This window comes from Ovis canadensis, chromosome 1 (genome assembly GCF_042477335.2).
Source record: "Ovis canadensis isolate MfBH-ARS-UI-01 breed Bighorn chromosome 1, ARS-UI_OviCan_v2, whole genome shotgun sequence".
NCBI classification, from domain to species: domain Eukaryota; kingdom Metazoa; phylum Chordata; class Mammalia; order Artiodactyla; family Bovidae; genus Ovis; species Ovis canadensis.
In genome coordinates, this window is record NC_091245.1 from 187,921,728 (window position 1) to 187,944,079 (window position 22,352).

At 36.3% G+C, this 22,352-nt stretch overlaps 1 protein-coding gene across 6 annotated transcripts in view; it reads right to left on the minus strand.

The window, feature by feature from the left end:
- Window positions 1-22,352, minus strand: part of GSK3B (glycogen synthase kinase 3 beta) — a 215,096-nt gene that overhangs the window by 21,713 nt on the left and 171,031 nt on the right. For 3 of the 6 annotated variants that reach the window (XM_069554953.1, XM_069554977.1, XM_069554971.1), the window contains exons 8-10: window positions 22,161-22,256; window positions 13,002-13,040; window positions 10,165-10,351 (exon numbers count right to left, since the gene is read on the minus strand). In XM_069554953.1, the coding sequence (XP_069411054.1) occupies window positions 10,165-10,351; window positions 13,002-13,040; window positions 22,161-22,256 (322 nt within the window). The remainder of the gene's footprint in view (window positions 1-10,164; window positions 10,352-13,001; window positions 13,041-22,160; window positions 22,257-22,352) is intronic. The other 3 variants (XM_069554995.1, XM_069554962.1, XM_069554987.1) reach the window with 1 other exon arrangement.

The following is a 22,352-nucleotide window of genomic DNA, read 5'->3' on the forward strand; positions in this document are numbered from 1 at the left end:
ACCAACTAAAGATGCCATAAAACTACTCATTTAAAAAAATCACATAGTTTATCAGTAAACATTATGAATGCTTTGACGGTGAATTAATCATTATATGGTCCACCATCAAAACACAATGCACAATTTGAGCAAGATCAAAATGAATTTAAAGATAGCTATCAATAAGCCAACCAAGATAGGTATCAACTGACCAAAAAGATAACCAAACTCATTTAACTAAAATTGGCTGCACAGTTTATATTAAAAACTATAGAAGAAAAATTCCCATGAAAAGACCACCATTAAGTTAAGCAATCTTTTTAAATGTTAAAAACAACAAAACCTAAATCTAGTTGCTGATAAAACCTGAAGTTTTCCTTAAAGTCTCATTTCATCTAAATGTAAGATTTCCAAATTTATTGATAAGGCCAGGTTTTTTATTTTTAATTTAAATTTTCAGGGGTAAGGGGTAGGAGTAGGTGTAGGAAGAGGTAACATATATATGTTCAAACTGTGTTGAATGAAAACTGAGGATAAATTTGAGAACAGTAATCAATGTAGAAACCAGAAGGAAGAAATCAACCCTTTAGTAACTAAACCTACTCTTACAGTAATAATAAAATACCAGGCATAGGGTAGAAGGGGATCTTCTTTCTTTGTTAACTTTGAAAGGGCTCAACCTGCAAACCCCCAGAAAGAGTCACTAAGAGAGGCAAATTTTCTTTTTCCTCTACAAAGAATTTGAGGCTTTCATGTGTGTATGAGGTCTCTTAAGTATAGATGAAAATGGCCAGTGGTTGTCTATATAGTCAAAACTGCGATTTTTTTTTCTATTCACAAAAAGGTTTAAATGATTTAACAATGGCATGCACATTTTATTTGTACTTTTCTGAGGGGTAATTCAAATGTTAGGATGGTACACTTTGATCTTACACATAATGAATTCTAATGTTGCTTATCTGAATATATACTGTTTAGATGAACAAGTAACTCCATCACAACTGCTTCTCTCCTAACAATTGTGCCCAGGAAACCTCTCAGGTTTCTGTTATTGATGACATACTCCACACTCACCCAGAAAAGTAAACACTAAACTAAACAGAGGATCAGACAAATAGTCAACAAACTGCAAAGCCTGCTCCTGATGCTTGATAATACTGGCAATGTTTCATAAGCGGACTACATGATAGCTGTATAATCCCATGACTACTTTGCCTTGGAACTGCCCAAGAGGGAGGGTCACAATTTATACTAGTCATCCAAATATGTGTGAATGTATTTTGTACTAAATTAATAGTAATGATTCACTTAGAAGTTATCTGGCAAAATGTTAGTATTTTTAAAGTCCTGGTGATTAAAAAGAATAAGCTTTAGTAACCTGAAAATGTTATATTCAGAACCCCATTCTTTTTCTTTTTAATTAGAGGATAATTGCTTTACAAGGCTGTGTTGGTTTCTACTGTACAACAATGTGAAGAAGCCATGTGTATATATAAATCCCTTCCCTCTTGAGCCTCCTCCCTCACATCCCATCCCTCTCGGTTGTCCCAGAGCATCGAGTTGAGCTCCCTGTGTACACAGCAGCTTCCCACTAGCTCTTTCACACATGGTAATGTATATATGTCAATGCTTCTCTCTAGAGAATGGACCCATCCATGGGCACAGTGGGGGAAGGAGAAGGTGGGACAAATGGAAAGAGTAGCAGAACTCATTCTTAATGAAATGTAATTAATGTAACATTACTGTAAGTTCTTTTATCCAACTAAATATAACCTTTTTGAGCATTTAATAATACCAGGTACTGCTAATACGTTGAATTCTATAGGAATTATCTTTCTTTGGTATCCATTTATACCATAATTTTACATATCACATGCTTTCAAGCTCTGTGTTTTTAGCTTCATTTCTCATTTTTTCCTTTGTCTTTCTGGAGTCAATTCATTTTTATAATCAGAATTCTGGAGCTATAAGTGTACTTAAATATCTTTTAATCCAACTACCTTATTTTTGTTAAATCAGGAAACTCAGAAATAGTGCATGGCCGAGGTCTGCACCTAGAGAGAGACTAGGAAGGAGACTTTAGGTCTGACTTATTCTATATGCAATACTGCATCTCTTTATTATTGCATCTTTATTACCTTGGCTATAAATCACATACCACTAATATTCTGATCTTCCTGGAAGTGTATCTGTCCAAACTACCCACAGAACTTTAAGTCAAGATATTAGTCTTTCACCGTTTGTTCCTACACCATTCCACATTCTCTCTAGTAGTACAGTTAAGGCAGCAGAGCCACTCAAACTTCTGGGAAAGAGAAAACAATTCTTACAAATAGTTTGATAATTTAGATCCTAAAATTCTGAGTACATTCAACGTTATACATCAGTAATACTCTGGCTGCCGCTGCTGCTAAGTCACTTCAGTTGTGTCCGACTCTGGGCGACCCCAGAACTAAAACTAACTTGCCCACCTTTAGCAGCACTCATGACTTTCCTAGGCATTCCCTGCAGTGTATTTCCTTGGTTTAGTTTTTAATAACCTAGAAGAGTATAGCTTACCTAGAAATTTTACTCTTCTAAATTGACTCTTACTCTAAATTTTACTCTTCTCTTCTTTAGCTATAGAGTATGAAAGAATAATTCTGACACCAAATCCTCTGATAAGTATAAACAGCTCTTATCAGAATATCCACTTATACCCAGATTTCCTGAAGTCCATTTATAAAGATCTTTTATAGATATTTTTCGTCCAAAAGACCACAACAGAGAAACAGGGATAGTCACATTAAAAGTCTATAGTTTATTTATTTTTAAAAAGGGACTTCCCTGGTGGTGCAGTGGATAAGAATCCACCTGCCAATGTGTCAATGGAGGCAACACAGGTTCAATTCCTGGTCCAGGAAGATACTACATGTCGTGCAGCAACTAAGCCTTTGTGCTACAATTACTGAGCCGATGTGATTCAACCACTGAGCCCACGCCCCACAACAAGAGAAGTCACCACAAGAGAAGCCTGCACACTGCAATGAAGAGTAGCCCCTGCTCGCTGTAACTAGAGAAAAGCCTGTGTGCAGCGATGATGATCCAGCACAACCAAAATATTAAAAATAAATATTTTTTAAAAATTAAAAAAAAAATTTTTTTAAGGAGGGGCATTGTAAGTTAAAGCAGTGCATGAGTTTCTGTTCAGGATTTGATTTATTTGTTGTTGTTTAGTCTAAGTTGTGGCCGACTCATCTGTGACCCCATGGACTGTAGTTGGCCAGGCTCCTCTGTCCATGGGATTTTCCAGGCAAGAATTACTGGAGTGGGTTGCCATTTCCTTCTCCAGGGGATCTTCCTGTCCCAGGGATCGAACCCACGTCTCCTGCATTGGCACGGGGATTCTCTACCACTGGACCACCAAGGTAGTCCCATTTGACTCATATCCCACATATTAATATAAATCAAGAGCCCCTATCTTATGTAGACTTATTCTTGCTATTATCAGTTCAGTTCAGTTCAGTTACTCAGTCATGTCCGACTCTCTGCGACCCCATGAACTGCAGCACGCCAGGCCTCCCTGTCCATCACCATCTCCCGTGTTCACCCAAACTCACGTCCATCGAGTAGGTGATGCCATCCAGCCATCTCATCCTCTGTCATCCACTTTTCCTCCTGCCCCTAATCCCTCCCAGCATCAGTCTTTTCCAATGAGTCAACTCTTCACACGAGGTGGCCAAAGTACTGGAGTTTCAGCTTTAGCATCATTCCTTCCAAAGAACACCCAGGGCTGATCTCCTTTAGAATGGACTGGTTGGATCTCCTTGCAGTCCAAGGGACTCTCAAGAGTCTTCAACAAATAAATCTAACCCCCAAAAGCCCCTACTCGACGTAAGAATATCAGAAGACATTTTACAATCTCAAGGTGGTTGAAGTACTATATCTACACTTTAGATGTGGCCTAGGATAAAGTAGGCTAGAAGAAAATGCCCAGGATATAGAAAACCTGATAAGCAGGCGGGCTGATGGTATTTCTGTGTATCTCTATTTCATAACAGAAAAACTGATTTAAAAATCATTGCCTTAAAGATATGGAGCCTCCAAATCATCAATAATGAGTCACAATAGATTTTATCAACAAGGAGTCTACTACTCTCAAATGAAGAAGCGCAGCACTCTCGTAAGCTGGCCTTCTCTAACACTTGCTGTGTTGCTACCTCTAACATGTCCTCAGCCCCCTGCTTTCATCACTTCCTTTAACACAATCCTGCACTCATCTAAGACATCTTTCTTTGATCCCTTCCCCATTTCCTTTTGTTTTCTGTCACTCTTCCTTTACTGTCCTTTTTTTATTTGTCCTGGAACTCGTCTGCTATCTCATCATCGCTTTCCTCATGTCTGGACACTCCTGTTCCTGTATTCAAAGACATCCGCAGCCTGCCTGAGTTTCATGTTGCTTTCCAGATGCTCCAAATATCCTGCTTTAACTTGCATTTAAGCAGCTGCCCCTTCTTCTGGTCTAACCAATAAGCCACTATTCCTCCTACTTCCCCACAAATCCATCCCCTCAGATAATCCAGCTAATTGGTAGAGTGGTAGATTCTTCAAACTAAGTCACACTAATGTAAACAGTTGATAATCTTTACTTGTATCTGCCCAACACCCATCCTATGATATGACCTTGGAGGGAGCAGGGAGACAATGTTTTACTGGATAAAAATCTCATAAAAATTGGACAGAAAATTTGAATTGAGGATGTGTGTGGTGGAATTAGTTGGAAACTCATCTTTAAACACACAAAATCACCTATTTCCCTATACATTTCAGCCTTGGAATAGTAAAGAATTGGTAAACAAAGAAAATTGATTTCTGTTGGGAATTCCTGATTCTATTTGCTTCCTAAGGTCTTACTCAGTCATGTCCAACCTTTGAGATCCCAATGACTGAGGGAAAGCAAGAGAATGGTTACTTTACAGTATGCTGAAGGTCTGTGCTGGCCTCCAAGTCCTGGAAGTAGATAACACAGTCAGTCAGGGGATCCTAGTACACTGAAGCCCTAGTTCTAGAAAAAAGAGAGGTGTAAGAGTCTACGAGTTATAGATCCAGAAGGTCAGAAAGATCTCAAAGTTTTTTTGTCTGGTATCTGTTCACCTCTCTTCTCCCTCTAGTTAATTACAGAAACACTTGTTTTGATTATATGAAAGTAATATTAATTACCATTTATGGCTATTTACTTATGGCACAGTAACAAACATCAAATTGTAGTTAGCTATAAGCTTGACTATATTTTGGGGCTTCCCTTGTAGCTCAGTTGGTAAAGAATCTGCCTGTAATACAGATCAGGGTTTGATTCCTAGGTCAGGAAGATCCTCTGAAGAAGGAAATGGCAACCGACTCCAATATTCTTGCCTGGAGAATTACATGGACAGAGGAGCCTGGCAGGCTACAGCCCATGAACTCGCAAGAGTTGGACACGACTTAGCGACCAAACTACTACCAACTTACTATATTTTACTCAAATGTTTGATCTTTGTAGTTCTGTTCATATGGTAGTTTGCTTTACTAATTAAAACAACAGTTCCAACAAGAAAAAGGAAAATTAGAAATGCCCAACAAGTACTGGCTGAATGGATTAATAAATATTGTGTATATTTAAAGTGGGTATCAACTGCTCAAACATTGAGCAACTAGTATATGTAGATCAGGGACTACCTTTGGTTCATCTGGGGAAAGTAGTACAGACTTCACTGAAAATTTGCTGAGGATAGAGAACGGTTTTATTCTACCTACAGTAGGATACCCACTAATGACACCCACCATCCCTCTATTCTCTCTAGCTATACAACCAACTGGAAAGTTAGTTCTCTTTCTTTAACGTCTTATTCTGATCATCCATTAATTGTTATTCGTATGATTCAGTAATACCCCCCAAACTGAAAACGTGTAATCAAATGAATTCATACTTGTACACAATAGTCATAGGAGAACTATTCACAATAGCTGGAAGGTAGTGACAAACCAAATGTCAATCAACAGATGAATGGATAAACAAAATGTGGCATATCCCTATACGGCATATTCCATGGACTGAATGTTTGTGTCCCCCATGCAAAGAGTTGACTCATTGGAAAAGACTTTGATGCTGGGAGGGATTGGGGGCAGGAGGAGAAGGGGAGGACAGAGGATGAGATGGCTGGATGGCATCACTGACGCAATGGACGTGAATCTGAGTGAACTCCGGCAGTTGGTGATGGACAGGGAGGCCTGGCGTGCTGCGACTCATGGGGTCGCAAAGAGTCGGACACAACTGAGCGACTGAACTGAACTGAACTGAAATGAAAACTTCATATGCTAAAGCCTAAATCCCCAATGTGACGGTATTTGAAGGTGGAACCTTTGGGAGGAAATTAGGTCATGAATAGGATTAGTAAGAAGAGACACAAAAGAGGTGATCTGTCTCCACCATATGAGCAAGAAAAGTAGCTGTCTGCAAACCAGGAAGCAGCCCTCATCAAACACTGAATTTGTCAGCATCTTGATCTTGATGTTCCCAGCCTCCAGAACTGTGAGAAATAAATGTTTGTTGTTTAGTCACCCAGTTCATGGGTGTTAGAGTTGCCTGAACTAATTAAGACATGATATAATGAAAATTATATTTGTTGTTGCTTAGTCACTAAGCTGGGTGACTCTTTTGCAACCACATGGATTGTAGCCCACTAGGCTCCCGTCCATGGGATTTCCCAGGCAAGGATACTGGAGTGGGTTGCCATTTCCTTCTCAAGGGGATCGTCCTGACCCAGGGATCAAACCTATGTCTCCTGCGTTGGCAAGTGGGTTCTTTACCACTGAGCCACCTGGGAAGCCCATAATGAAATATTATTCTGCCATAAAAAGGAATGAAATACTGATACATGCTACAACATGGATAAACCCTGAAAACATGCTAACTGAAAGAAGCCAGACACAAAAGGTCACATATTATGTGGTTCCATTATATGAAATATCCAGAAGAGGTAAATCCATAGAGACAGAAAGCAGACTGGTGGCTGCCAAGGGTCAAAAAAGGAGATAGTGGAGACTGAATGCTTAATGGGTATGGAGTTTTCTTCATGAGCAATGAAAATGTGGAATCTGAGAGAGCTGATAGCTGTATAACACTGTGAATGTATTAAACACCACTGGATTGTTTACTGTAAAATGGTTTATCTTATGCTACATGAATTTTATCTCAGTTTTTAAAAAAGCTTAGAAATTCATAAAATAACTTAGTTGTTTTAAACTTTATTTTCTTTAGTAATAATGGAAAATTATTAGTGAGTGACTAAAGAATCAAATGTGATTACTTAAGAAATGATGTATGTGAACAGCGAGACAATCTTGATTTTTAAAATCTGAACAAATACAAGGTTTAAGCAGTATCTCAGTTGCAATGAATACAAACAGGTGTACACACTCATTGAAGAGTATGGATCAAAATATGTCTCAATTTAAGGAGAATTATTTTCCAAAATATATCCATCACAAATATCACAAGATGCACCATGTGTATGCATCTGAGTTTCTACCAAGTTGTTTACTTAACAAGGGGCTGTCTTGATTTGTACATTTTGAGAAACAAAGTGCTTGCTGGAGGAAATCCTTACCGTGGGAAAAAAAAGATCAAGATACCCTTTAAACTTTGGGAAACTTTAGTTATCTGACAGAAATGGTAAAAAATGAGGCCAAAAAAAAAAAAATCTAGCACTGACTTAGTAGTTTCTCATTTCAAGATCCACGGTTTTACTGGATGTCACCGTATTCAAATGAAATGCAGTGAGTGCAAACCCAGTGCTCTATGACAACCTAGAGGAGTGGGATGGGGTGGGAGGTGGGAGGGAAGTTGAAGAGGGAGGGGACATATGAATGCCTAGGGCTGATTCATGCTGATGTATGGCAAAAACCAACACAATATTGTAAAGCAAATATCCTCCAATTAAAAATAAATAAAAATTAAAAAAAATCTCATAGATACTACTTTATAAAGCAATCCACTAGTTATATTATGCATAACATGATACATTTATGTAAATAAATAAATGTAGATTTTCCAACGGTGGTCTGAGATTCAAAAAGAGCTTCATATCAAAAAATTTAGGTAATATAAATAAAAAACTATATAGATGGTTCAAAAAGTAGCTCTACTGATTACAAAGACACAGATGTGAAAGATGCATATAGAGTTTGAAAAAAATTGTTCTATAAAATTTGAGATATAAAAAACAATTCTTAAAGTACTGTGTGTGTGCTCAGTCTGACTCTTTGTGACCAACCCCATGGACTATAGCCCACCAGACTCCTCTGTCCATGGATTCTCCAGGCAAGAATACTGGAGTGGGTTGCCATTTTGTTCTCCAGGGGATCTTCATGACCCAGGGATCTCTTGCCTCTCCTTCACTGACAGGTGGATTCTTTACCACTGAGCCATTTGGGAAGCCCAAACTAATATTAACTTTGTATAATATATAATTTAAATCTATTTGAATTAACAGAAAGAACCCTTCTGGGATCTTCTAAATGGGAAAACAGAAGATCACTTTATATTCAAGGGTTATCAGCATTAGCATTAGAAAAGAGCTACACGATAAAATCATAAAGTGATTTTGAAAGCTAAAAGTAATTCTTTCAGGACTGTGATTGATTAAAATTTCTCTACACTTCCTCTATATTTTAAACATTTTCTTCCATCTAAACGTATCACTCTTGATTAAAACAAAAGCAGTTAAGAATTAAAAATAAAATTTATTTTAAGATCTCTAAAATTTTTATGACACAGAATTAATGAATTTCTGTTGTGGAAGAGAACAACAGTCTCCCAGTCAAACCTTCTGCCAAACTGGAATAATCTTACCTACAATATTTGACATCACCCAGCTTTTCCCTGATATACAGATCAGTATTTTGAAAACATCTTGTTCCACTATTATCAGTTGAAAACATCTTTATTGATTCCTAAATATTTATTTAGTCTCTCTTTATTTGAGGTATTTTTCTCAGGAGTCCCTTAAGTCTTCACTTTCCAGGCTCTATATTTAATTCTGCCCCTTTGCATACTCTACCTGGTGTTCATTAACATCTTAGAGGCACAGCCAGGACTTAAAACAACATTCCAAATGATTTCTGATCAGCCCAAGTTAAAATTAACAGTCGCAGGAAACCTGCAGATTTTCTTTGATGAATGAGATTACATAAGCATTGTTAGTAGCTACATAATATTGACAGTTAAGATTATAGTCAACTGAACCATCCTATAGTCAACGGAATCATCCAAATCTAGTCTACTAGCAACTCACATCTTCCACATCTAAAGTTTAAGAAATGCATTTTCCCACAGTTTTAGAAAAGCTTAAAAGGGGAAAATTTTTTACTTTATAATAAAGTAAATTATATTTATTTCCTGATCACAGAAAGCTTTCTATCCCCCTTCTATATTTTTAGCTTGACTAATTAATCAAAACAAGCAATCTATTTACTCCTTGTTTTATCCATAGGGAACTGTACATGTTTAATGTTCATCTAAGGAAGAAAACCACAGCATCAGAGGCAAGTGTGGCTGATGAATGAATGAAAAATGACCATCCCTGGGCTTTTTAGAAATCACCAATACACAAACTCAGTTTTCTTATCAGTGTTTTCTTAGCAGCAGCAATGATGCCAAAGCTCAAAAGGGAAGAAAATTTCTCTTCTGTATCCCTTATATAAGTGCTAAGATGGGCTTTATAAGACTTCAGTTTTCTCTGTCTGTATGGCATCTAAAATTACACAAATATAGCTACCAATTTACTTCCGGGTTAAGAAAACTTGATATACATCCTTGGGAAGCAAGAAATTTTAACATTCTAGACACAAATCTGAAGATTAAATTGTACGTCAATCTTATTATTAAACCTTACTCAGGGAAATCTCTGTAACTTCTCCAGTACCAAGATTTATCAGAACCTGCTAAAAATTAGAGACGCTATGCCTATTTGAAAAATTTAATCTGCTTTTATTTTGTTCAAAACCATGTAAGTGTGGTAGCCTAGTAAGTGGTTATATAGGATGCTCCCTTCCTGTATAAGTACTTAATATGCCTACTTTTACCCTACAAAGATTTAATAGAAAATTAAAGCTACACATGGGTAACTTTCCCAGAAAATGGTAAAAGGATTAAGTGTTAGGAGCTACCTTGAGTGGTGAAGTTGAAGAGTGCAGGTGTGTCTCGCCCATTTGGTAGTTTGACATTTGGGTCCCGTAATTCATCAAAAAATGAATGTGCACAAGCTTCCAGTGGTGTCAGTCGGGCAGTTGGTGTATACTCCAGCAGACGGCTACAAAGTGCAATCGCCTCGGGTGGAGTTCGGGGTCGGAAGACCTACAGAATACAAAAAAAAAAGAGAGAGAGAGAAAGTACAGTTAATGTTTCATGTAAGAATCTTTGCAAATTATCGTCTGAGTACTGAGTTAATTCCCACCATGTACAAAAACATGGTTGCATTTGTGAAAGAAACCTTTTAGAATGAAAGGAGTTAACTGCATACAATTTACCACATTGGGGTGAACTGCTAATTAAAGACTATATGAAAAAGGCTCAGAGAAAAAACTGGGGAAAATAGGGGGGAAAAATCTATACAAGCTAATCATAAGGCAGTACAATCAAACATGCACACAAAATATGACGAGCACAAAAGAAAGTCTCGTTTCTGGGAGCAGTCACAACTAGAAGAATGCGAAGTTAATGTTAAAGTTTTGACTGCTGTGGTAATAGTTATAAAGTTTGCCTCTTTGGTGTGACTTTTCTTTTTAGCAGAACAATTGTTGATAATCAACAGCACTGTACAAACCTGGCAATTAATATCTTTTAAAAAGGAAAAGCTGTTTATTCTTCATGATTTGGTATTAACTTTTCAATAAACAGAGCCTATTATTATTTGAAGAAATTCTTGAATATCCAGAACTTCTCAAAATGTCCAAAATTGTTTTCTCAGGTAGCTGTTATCTTAACACGGCCAGTTTACCCCTCATTTGAATAAATATTCTAGGGTTTTAATCAGGAATAGAGAAACTTATTTTTCATTAAGAACATTAACTCACAGAAAAAGTAAACTGAAAGCTATAATGAGGCAAAATGCAAATAAATAAACTTATTTAAAGGAATAGAAAGCTTTCTACTCATCTATGTCTTAAAACTCTGAATAAATACACAGAACTATGAAAAATATACTTTGTTCTAAATTATGGATAGTTAAAGAATAAAAGCAGAAAGGGAAAAACAGAAATAAACATAAACATCTTGGCAGAAAGCTTTTGAAATGAAAGAAAAATGAAATACATATCCCTTGACAGAAGAACACAGACTCAAATAGAAGGTTAGTAGTGGCAATGGTGGAAGTTGACAGACACAAAAAGGAAAACAGAGGCATAAAAATGGAGGGAGAGAGACCTACAGGTGAGGAAAGGACATGCAGACTGTGACAAGGCACAGAGGCGTCTGAGAGGCTTAGGTTTCCTAATGAGAAAGGCTCATATAACATTTGGCTATCCACCTAGGCTGAAAGCAGGAGAACTGGTTACTACTACAGAGCTCATTCGATTATGAGACTATTTGTAAGAGTACTTTCTACACTGAAAATCCTTTTTTCATTCTGAAACAAAGTTTATTATTAACAAAGATATTTTCCTTGGAAATTGAGAAATTTTGGCTTGAGTAGGATATTAGAAATTTATTTCTGAACATTAAAGATCTTAGTTAATTTATTTGGTTGTGTTAGAAAACCCTGTCCACAGTTACAAGTTGCTTTATCTTTATTCTTTTGAATAATCTGACTTGCCTCAGTCAAAGAGCTAACATACTGTATTATTTGAAATGTTTAGATCTTTCACTGTTTGTGGTCATTTCCCCCGTCTCTTGCTTCCCAGCCAGAACCATAATCAAACTCAAAATGTAGAAGAAAATAATCAGTGGAAATATTTAGAAAAAATTTTATGAAAATACTAAGCACTACTGACTTTCCCCTGAGGGAAATTTGTATTTATTTGACAGCATATGGATTTATTTTGTTAGCTAGTCTAATAAAAATGCCTCTGACCAATATGGGAGCACAGAAGTAGAATTAAAAGTACCACCACCAAAAGTGGAAACAAGAATCTTTTAACATTCAAATGTAGGATAGGTGGACAGTGAGTATATTTTAAATGAAAAAATTCTGTGTTACGTCTATTAATAAACCACTATTGTAAGCTTACTTCCGATTACTAAGAAGAAAATCATCCACATCTTTTTTGATTTCTCACTGACTAAAAGTCACCATCCATGTTGGTACTAAGATACATAATAGCTTATTCTGCCAGGGAACCCTAACTCACAGAATCAAAGAGTTAGAAAAATAAGGATAAGAATTCATTTTAAGAACCTACATTAAAATCAAGACTTAACCTGCCTTTTAAAAAAGTACCCATTATTATTTCTAATCCTTGAGAGATTCCTGATGAGAAAAGCCTTGGTTCTGTAATATACAGATAAAGGTTAAGAAAATTATGTGGGTCAAATCCCAGCATACCCAAAGTCCAGATTTCTGACTGTAAGACAGGGTGTGGTAGCATGCAACTTTCAAAAATTGTAGGCCAAACTAGAAAAAGGTTTTCTGAATTATCTTTGTGTCTAAAGAAAAGGAAAACAATAACTACTGTCACTTGGCTTTTAATAATGACGTTTCTACTGCTTTTCATTCCATACCAAATTGTTTAACACTCGAAATCTTGGGTTCTGTGGGGTTTTGTCAATATTTATTCTTGTAAAAATACTTTTCAAACCCCACTCCTAAACTTCAGCTTAGTTATCAATAAATCATTCAAGAAACTGAGAGTCTAAATATATACCACAAGCAAAACCTATACCACACAGCTACCTACTTTGTTTTTATCATTAATTTCAAGAATGAATAACTCAGCTTTTCAAAAAAGTTTTCCCCCCGAGTTTTATCGACCTGCCCTGAAATTTTGGGAAAAAAAAATTAAGTACATACCCGCACTCCTGAGGTGAAATGTCCTGTTCCTGACGAATCCTAAAGATGAGAATGCAGTGAAATAATCCAAACAGGGGAAGTCAATCCAAAAGAGAATAGTCCAGCAAGGAAAAATATATCCAATGTTATAAGAAATCCATGGTGTGGAGGGGGGGACATAGAAAATGTTTATACAGTTATAAACTTTAAACATCAGTCTGCACAGTAGCAAGTCCAAGTTTTAAAAATTATTTCACCACAGTGTATGCAAAAAAAATTTGATTGCGCAATGGTGAGGCACAGTAAAGAAATTAAATTTTAATTTAATTATGTTCCAATGCCAGTGCATTTATTAAAAAAATACAAAACCAAAAAAAGTTAAAATCAAAATGAAATCTAGAAGTAAAATTCCCAAAGTAAAGTGTTTGGTCTTCTACGACCTGGATTCATTGTCCATTGACATGGCTGGGAGGGGGCGTATCAGCCTGCTTGTCAAGATGTGAGTTCCCAATATGCTAATATTTCTCTATTAATGAATTCCAGTAACACAGTATAAACATTTTTGCTAAATTATTAGTGATGAGAGTAAAGTGATAAATTTATTTAATTTATAGATTTCAAGCCAGATATTTTAAATTTGTGTGAGCTAAGAAGGATCAGGCCACCGCGGATTATTCTCCATTTTGGATTGACTTCCCTGATAAAAGATATTTACTGACATTCTCATTATCTTAGGACTCTTCAAGAAACTGACATATCACCTCAGAAGTGCGGGTATAAACTTACTTTTTCTACTGTGGGCTTTGCCCCCTCATACCCGTTCCTTTTTGGAAAAACTCACTGAAAAAAATTCTGTACCTCTGAGCACTATAAATTCAACACAGTTCCATCTGCAAATATGCCCAATTCACCCACCAAAAGCTAAACAAAAATATATACAATGAACAATACAACTAAGGGACAGTCACAGTTATAGGTGACATGCATAGTAAGTAATGTAAACCAACACCTAGGCACAACGGAGCCAAATATGCAAAAGGGAGGTAGCAGGGTCTATTATGTCTAGGTATTGAGAACAAAAAATGGCAGAACTCACCAGTAGCTGTGAATTCCCTTGGCTATTCTAAGAGAATTTAACATTCTTTTAGGATAGTTTCCAGTGGGGGAATTAAATATTTTGCAAAAATAAATAATCCGCGGATTACTTTTAGTCTGCAGACTAAAATTTAGTTCACGGATTAAAATCCGGCCCATCAGGATAAAAATCTCTCATGAACTTAAAACACAACCAGGTGGACAAAAATAGAAAACCAGACTAAAAAAAATGAGAGCACAAAGTAAGACTCAACTGGGCCAACTAACAATTAGTGCGCAGACTAAATATGGCCAGCCAAGAATGTTAGCAAGGCCATGAAGAGCCCGCCCAAAACACTCCCTGTAAAAACTAAAACCAGAAGTAAATAAATAAAACAAAACAGAACAAAGCAAAAAATAAAGAAACAAACAAAAGGAAGAAAGAAAACAAAAGAGAAAAGAAAAACTGAAAAGAACCAAAACACTGACATGAACTTTTAGGTGATTCAACTTCTACCTCACCTGTGCAGCAACTCATTTTCTTAAATTGCAACAAACTCTTATCACAAATACTAGTCTAGAGAAGAAACTAGGAGGAAAAATAATTTTTTCCCCCAAAAATAAAGTCTCTGTGGTACTGAACAAATGCAAATGAGTTCTTAACGGAAGAATTATTCAAAATAAATTTGCATTTGGATAACTCAGAAAGGACACAGGCCATTTTCTCCTTCACATGTCCTATAATAGACTTTTGCCATCAGACATCAAATTTCAACCTGGAGCTAACTGTCATGACTGAATCTTAAGCCCCTTAAAATTACCATTTATATACCACATCAAGGCTTATGGTTGATTTTCATAGCATCAGCTCTCAACAATTCCACTATATTAAACAGCCAACCAGAGCAATGTAAAAATGCCTATGGGGCAATGCTAATTAATCTAAGTAGAATGGAGAACAAGTACTGTGCCTTGTTCAGTAGCTCAAACAGCTATTCCTCTTCAAGTTTTCATTGTGATAAATGTTCAGTACAGACACTGTTCGCTGGTCATACACAAAATACACAAGCATTCAATGTTAAAAACCGATAAACCATGAACACTTCTGAAGAGCAACCCCAGTATATAAAATTATTTGCAATTTGTAAGGCTATATGCAGGACTAAAAGTGAGACAATGTCATGGATTTGCTGACTAGTTAATTAACTGAGTTAATTAACTAAGAAAAGAATTTAAGTCTACTGAAGCGCTCATGTACAGCACATAATTCATAAGAAACACAAACACCCTTTCCTTAGCCACAATTCAATAAATTTTAGCTTCACTAATTAAAATACACATAAGAAATATAATGTTGGTATCAGCATTAAACTATGCCACAAATTCCTCCCTCTAATCTCATTTGCTCATAAAATACTACAGAAGTATGATTTACCAAATGTCTACTTATCTAACTTAATCTTTCATTGTTCATAAAATGGTTACTATAGTCAGGTTGATCTCCCTAAGAATATAGAAATATTTCCTTTTCATCCATACCTCCTTATCTTAAGGGATAGTCCCCTAAGCTACAATTCCTAACTTTAGCAGCACCTAAGCAAACCCAAGGGCTTCCCAGGTGTAAAGAATCCACCTGTTAATGCAGGAGACACAAGAGACGTGGGTTTGATCCCTGAGTCAGGAAGATCCCATGGAGCAGGAAATGGTAACCCACTCCAGTATCCTCGCCTGGAAAATTCCATGGACAGAGGAGCTTGGTGGGCTCTAGTCCATGGGGTTACAAAGAGTGCGACACGATTAAGCAACTGAGCACACAGGCACACAAGCAAATCTAGACTGTCTGTCAAAAGGACCCACCCTCATCCACCAGTCCTATCGCCTTTAAAGGAGGCCCCTTTTCTCCTCCACCACCCACACTGAAGATCCTCCCAATGATACCTATAGTACGTGAAACACCTTGGAACACCAACCGCACATAATCAAGGATATGGTTATTATTCAGTACTTGCTTCAACTGACTCAGATATATATCACCCTTAAGTGTTTCAAAGACGGAGACTAAATATTTCAGGCGTTTTTTTTTTTGGTATCCTTTATGGTGTCTAGCACAGCACTGATACACAGGAGGTTAAGTGTTTTAAAGAACAAATGTTAAGTCACAAATTTTTTCCTTCTTTTTTAATTCACCCTCAACCCTATCCTCTGCTCCCCACAAGTGATCCATTCTTTCCTTTTTACCTTATTCTTCTCACATATAGATTCACCACCTTAGTAGTTGGATTTTAATGTGCAATAGTTTCCAAAGAAGTAGGGTAAAGCCAGTATAAACAGAAAAGTGAGGAGGTCTATTCACATAGCAAAATAGTTGTTAGAGAAGAAGTGATTATTCTAGCACTAATGAAGATGGAGGTAGAAAATTCAGTAGGGAACACAGTGCATTTATGAGACAAGTGATAATGTACTAGTTGGCAGATGGGTTGAATAGTAATATTGAAATTGATTACCTGAACAGCAGACAAAACAGACAAATGACAAACTTAGGAACCAACAGAAATCCCCAACATAGTTTCATGCTTCCTGGAATACATGAGCAAAACAAGGCAGAAAGGCCAGAAAAGGTAGAGTGGATCAGCAAAGCAACAACAAAATGTTTGACAGGGATTTTTGCTTTGTGCTAAGACCTTTTGAGAAGGCAATGGCACCCCACTCCAGTACTCTTGCCTGGAAAATCCCATGGATGGAGGAGCCTGGTGGGCTATAGTCCATGGGGTTGCTAAGAGTCAGACACGACTGAGTGACTTCACTTTCACTTTACACTTTCATGCACTGGAGAAGGAAATGGCAACCCACTCCAGTATTCTTGCCTGGAGAATCCCAGGGACGGGGGAGCCTGGTGGGCTGTCATCTATGGGGTCGCACAGAGTTGGACATGACTGAAGCGACTTAGCAGCAGCAGCAGCAGCAAGACCCTTTGAACGTATTTTTGGTAATGGATGAAACTAGTTAAAACAGGTAAGTTTACCAAATGAAAATTCATCTTCTAGTCAAAGACTCAGGAAAAAACATGAAGAAAGTCATTAAAAAAAATTATAGTGCACCTTTTGGTTTAGCTTTAAGCATAGCGAATAATACATGTAATAACTAATTCAGCTAGTCTGATTCCTTTGATGGCTGAAATGACCTCAATTTTTTGCTTACTCTGTTAGCTAGTTAGAAACACTAGTATTCACTCATTTCACAGCATGTGGACTGTGTTCTAAGAAATCAAGTATGTAAGGATTGATTTTTGTGGATAATGGTTTCTGGGATACTTAAATCAATGATCTAAGGTCCCTGCATATCCTACGGACAATTAGCTATTAATCATGTATACCCAAGTCTCAGCAACAAACATTTTGAGGTAACATATTCATTTTATTATTAACAGAAGAGAAATGAGAAGCTGCTATGGTACATATACGGTATGACTTAGAAGGTACTACAGGAGTTATACGGTAGGAATAATCACGTAAGAGCTTGGATAATTAGATGTTTCATGGGAGAAGGAGATCTGAAGTCTTGACAAAGGTCAAGACTTAGTAAGCAGAGAGAAAGAACAACACTCTAAGTGTTCACTAGTAAGAGGTAGAAATGAATGTGGTTTTTCCGGGGAACAATCAGGAGAACAGTTTGATCAGATCAAGAAATTCAGCATGACTGCATGATCCCTTCAAAGTGAGCAGGACAACACTCTCACATGTAGCTAAGTTATTAAACTACTCAGTCAGTTGAAAGAAACCAAGGCCCTTGGGATTCTAATCTACTTCCTCTGCTAACTAGATATGAATTTCATTACTCTGAAAGAATATACAGACATCTGCGTTACCTAACTCAGGGGTCCCCAACCTCCAAGATGTAATGCCTGATGATCTGAGGTGGCGCTGATGTAATAATAGAAATAAATTGCACAGTAAATGTAATGCGTCTGAATCATCCTGAAACCATCCCACCCCTGGTCCATGGTCTTCTCTGAAACCGGTCCCAGGTGCCAAAACGGCTGGGTACTGCTGATCTAACTGACCTCACAGGATTATTTAATACTGGAATAATATAGGGGACTATCTGCTTTAACTTTAACAGAAAGTTAGCACAATCAGATACTCAAAACAGGGAATAAACATATACAACCATTACAATGTTAACTTTATTAGAAATCCTTAATCTATCCTAACCGAACACTAAACTTTTAAATTCACTGCCTAATTACATGCATTTAAGGGTGAGGGAGCTGGAGAACTTGGGAAAGATTAGGTTTAACTGACTAAATGCCTCAGGAAAGGTTAAGAGCAGGACAAAGAACTAAATTTCTCGTTTTTCTGGAAAGAGAAGCAGAAATAATTAGGAAGAGAGTGACTGGATAATCATCTGAACTGGGACAGTGAAGAGTGTGAAGAACATGCCATTAATAATCATATTGGGCAAACATAAATTGGGACATATAAGCACTCTTCTCATTATATGTATGGCATATAAAATTTTTCCTATAGGCAAAGAGGAATCAGCAATTTCAAACAAGAGAGACAGTATCACATGTGCTTTAAGGAAGATGACTTTGACAGCAGTGAGGATGTGAAAGATATAAAGGGGGGAAATCAGGAGGTAGGAGGTTGTTTCAGCAGTTCTATGACATGATGTTGGGCTAAAGTCAGGGCAGTGGAGATAGAGAAGATAAATCCTCTATATGCATATTTGTTTTCAAAAGAACCTGAAGAAAAGACACAACAGCTAACTGCTTTCCTACAAAAGCAAAAAATAACATGAGGGACAAAGAATGGGAGCAATGCTTATACTAGATCCTTACTTCATACCTAAATAGACTGTCATTTACCCAAATCTCCATGTACCAAATGCAGAATTTCAGCTTCTTCTCTTCTTCCAACCGACCTCCACCTCTATGTAATTCTCAATTTGCTTTCGCTATCATTTCCTTTTGTGTCCCATCTGGCTTTTATTCTTTTAACTGTATAACATACACCAAAAAGCAAGTATTTATCTTCCCCACCATCACTCTCAATACTGGTCCTCTTTTCAAAACATTACTATATATATATATTTCCTTTCCAACTTAAGTCACAAATGCTTATTCAATGAATTAGGTTGTTCTGACTATCAGGGAATAGTCAAGAGTATCTTACAGGATTTCTGAATTCTCAAGATCCCTGCAATATATCACACTAGGATTATTTCATTGTTTTGTTCTTCTGTTTGCTATCTTTCTTATACATCTGAATACCCTCACTCAGTGCTTCCAAGGAAGACATTTTCTCCCTTTAACTTTTTGTCTGCCTACTTTTTTTGAGAACAGGAGCTCCCAGTTCTGAGGATATAGCTGTACTACACTATAACATGGTAGGAAAAAAAAAAGGGTTTCAGCAAATGGGGCTAAAGTAGGTTTTAACAGAAGACTTCGATAAAGGCAAAGCAGATTTTGTTTCCAGACTCCCGTTTACCTGCCTTCCAAAGGCAAAAAGCTTTTTCCTTTAGAGAACAACATTATGTACATTAAAAAAAAAAAAACAAAAAAACCCAAAAAACTCCACTGGCTGCCTAGCATAAAAGAGTATTTCTCAAGCTGACATTCACTATCACAAAGGGGGAGACTTTCCTCTAGAAATTTAAAATTTTGTATTCTTATTTTGACAATAACCTACTCTTAATAATCAATGTAAATATATTCTGGATCATCTGCAAGACAGAGTACTGCCACGGAATTTCTATGTCTGAATTTGGTTTTGTGTTTACAACCACAGTAACAGCAACCTAATGGTGTGCACTAATGAGAAATTAATGTAAGTGTCCTATTATATAATAAATGCATTTGTACCAAGTGAGAACCAAATTATGGCACATATATGAGTGAAGAATTCACAAGAGTGTGAAGACACAAAATAGGTGGGAGAATTGAATTATTATTCTATATATGGTACAAGAATGGAAGCCTAAATAAAACAAAAGGGCTTTGTGTATATTATTCAAGTTGGAAAAGCATCAGTGTGAGCTACAGAAACATCTGGAATTCACAAGGGTAAAAGATGTAAAGTATGCAAATTCACCATTAATCTTCTATTGCTCGCATGGTAATTATAATGAATCATTCCTCACATTCCATCCTGGCTAATACTTGAAGAGATATAATCAAGGGGAAAACGTACAGAATATGACACACACTAATACTGGTGGCAGTCTTGATTTAAAAGAAAAACGAGGACAAGGACTACTAAATAAGATCTCATGACCTCATTTCAGCACTGTATTGCTTAGAAACTCTATACACAGGATGAACACTTAGAACAGATTTGACCAAAAAGAATTTTACTTTTCTTTCTACCTTAACATGCTTATTAAAAAAAAAAATATGGAAATGCAGAACAAAGAAAATAAAATCACCTATACTCTTCTTATTCAAACTACCATTAGCATTTTGGAATACTTCCCTGTATTAATCCAATACACAGAATTCTCTTTGCTTCTTGTTCTTTAACATGGCTGAAATCATAGTATACTACAAATCACTTATTACACTGTAACTTGGAATGACTTTGTGGATTCAAACTGCAGCTCGATTCTAAATCCAAATAGGGCACCTACGATTCTCTGAGTTTAGTGAGAGAACCTAAATATCTTCTGACTCAGATTCAAAATTAACTTTAAATACCAAGACCAAAGGATGACTTATCTCAGAACATTTAGTGTTTACTGAAAACTTAAAAAGAGGGTAGGGGAGAGAGCAATATCTTGGTCAGTGAAAGCTACAACTTATAATTCTGGCAGTAAAATTATTACTGAGGTCTTTGTTTTTAAATAATGAATAATTGGTAATAAGAGGATTTTCTGAAGTGAAGAGATGTGAAGATATTTGACGAGTTGAAGTAAAGAAACTTGAATAATACAACTTAGCAAGAGACCTACTTTGAATCTGGAAATGTAAATTATTTCACTTAAATTACTTTACCTCTTATTATAAAAGATATATAACCAATTAAATGAACTTGTTAATGTTCAAAACAAACTGTTCTATGTACATTTTTAAATATACAAGATCTCTGATTGAAATATGTATTAAAAAGTTGAATATGTCCAACCCACAAAATATATAATGAAATATAAGAATAAACTGGGAAGGGGGATATATAGATGGCACATAACTAGAAGGTTAAAAAACTTGGTATTAAACACACACACACACACACATACACACACACACAGAGAAGAAGCTTAATCCTGACTTTGTCAGTCACACATGGAAACATGGATAAATCATTTGGCATGTTTAGCTAGAGTTTCAGAATCTATAAAACAAAAGAGTCACTCTAGCTCTAAGCCTTATTGAGATTTTTTTCCCCTCTGCATACAATCTCACAAATCAGACATGAAAAAAACTTAATAAAATCTCTCTACAATCATTTCAATTAACTATCAAAACAAAAGCTAAAGTCTTCTCATAAGTTAGTACTTATGCTCTTAGAATGGGCTCCAACTAAAAGTTGAAGTTAGGCTTTTCCAATGGCTAGTGACATCCTGTGAGTATTATCAACTGCTTTCAATGTATACTATTCATGAGACCAAATCTTCATTTTACTATTGCTCCCAAAACACCAACAGGAAAGTAAACAAGAGAAGAACACAAAATATAATCTATATATTAGTAGTTTAAAAAGAATAAAAATATATGTGATACTGAATGCTATATGATACTGAATGTATGTAAGTACCCCTAACTATGTAAAGAAATTACTTCTGAATTTTAAAGAGTAAAAATTTACATATAAGATCCTGCACTTAACGAAATTCTTTATTTGAATACTATGCATATGTACTGTCCTCATCCTACAAATAAAAACCCAGACTGGAAACTTTCTACAGGAAATCAGTGGGAATGAAGCTATTTACAATCAGTGAAACACTGATGTATAATTATCCAATTATTTTTACATGCAGAAGTCCTGTTGTACTTTGTATTCTAATAGCCACCTAGTCTCAAAATAGTTTAGTTCAAGAACAATGAGAAATCCAACTTCTAATTAACTACTGGTTAATGTATTTTTTAAAAAACTCTTTTTGACTCACCTTAGTCCAAGGATGTGCCTTAATTTGAGGGAATTTGAATTCCGTGTAGTTTGGGTTCATTTCTCTAATTTGCTCCCTTGTTGGTGTTCCCAGGACCTAGATAAAGAAAGAAAGAAATTGCCGTAATTTTCTATATACTTATAAATATAGTCTTTATGTTTTAATGTACTGGTTTCACTGGAAAAAGGAATT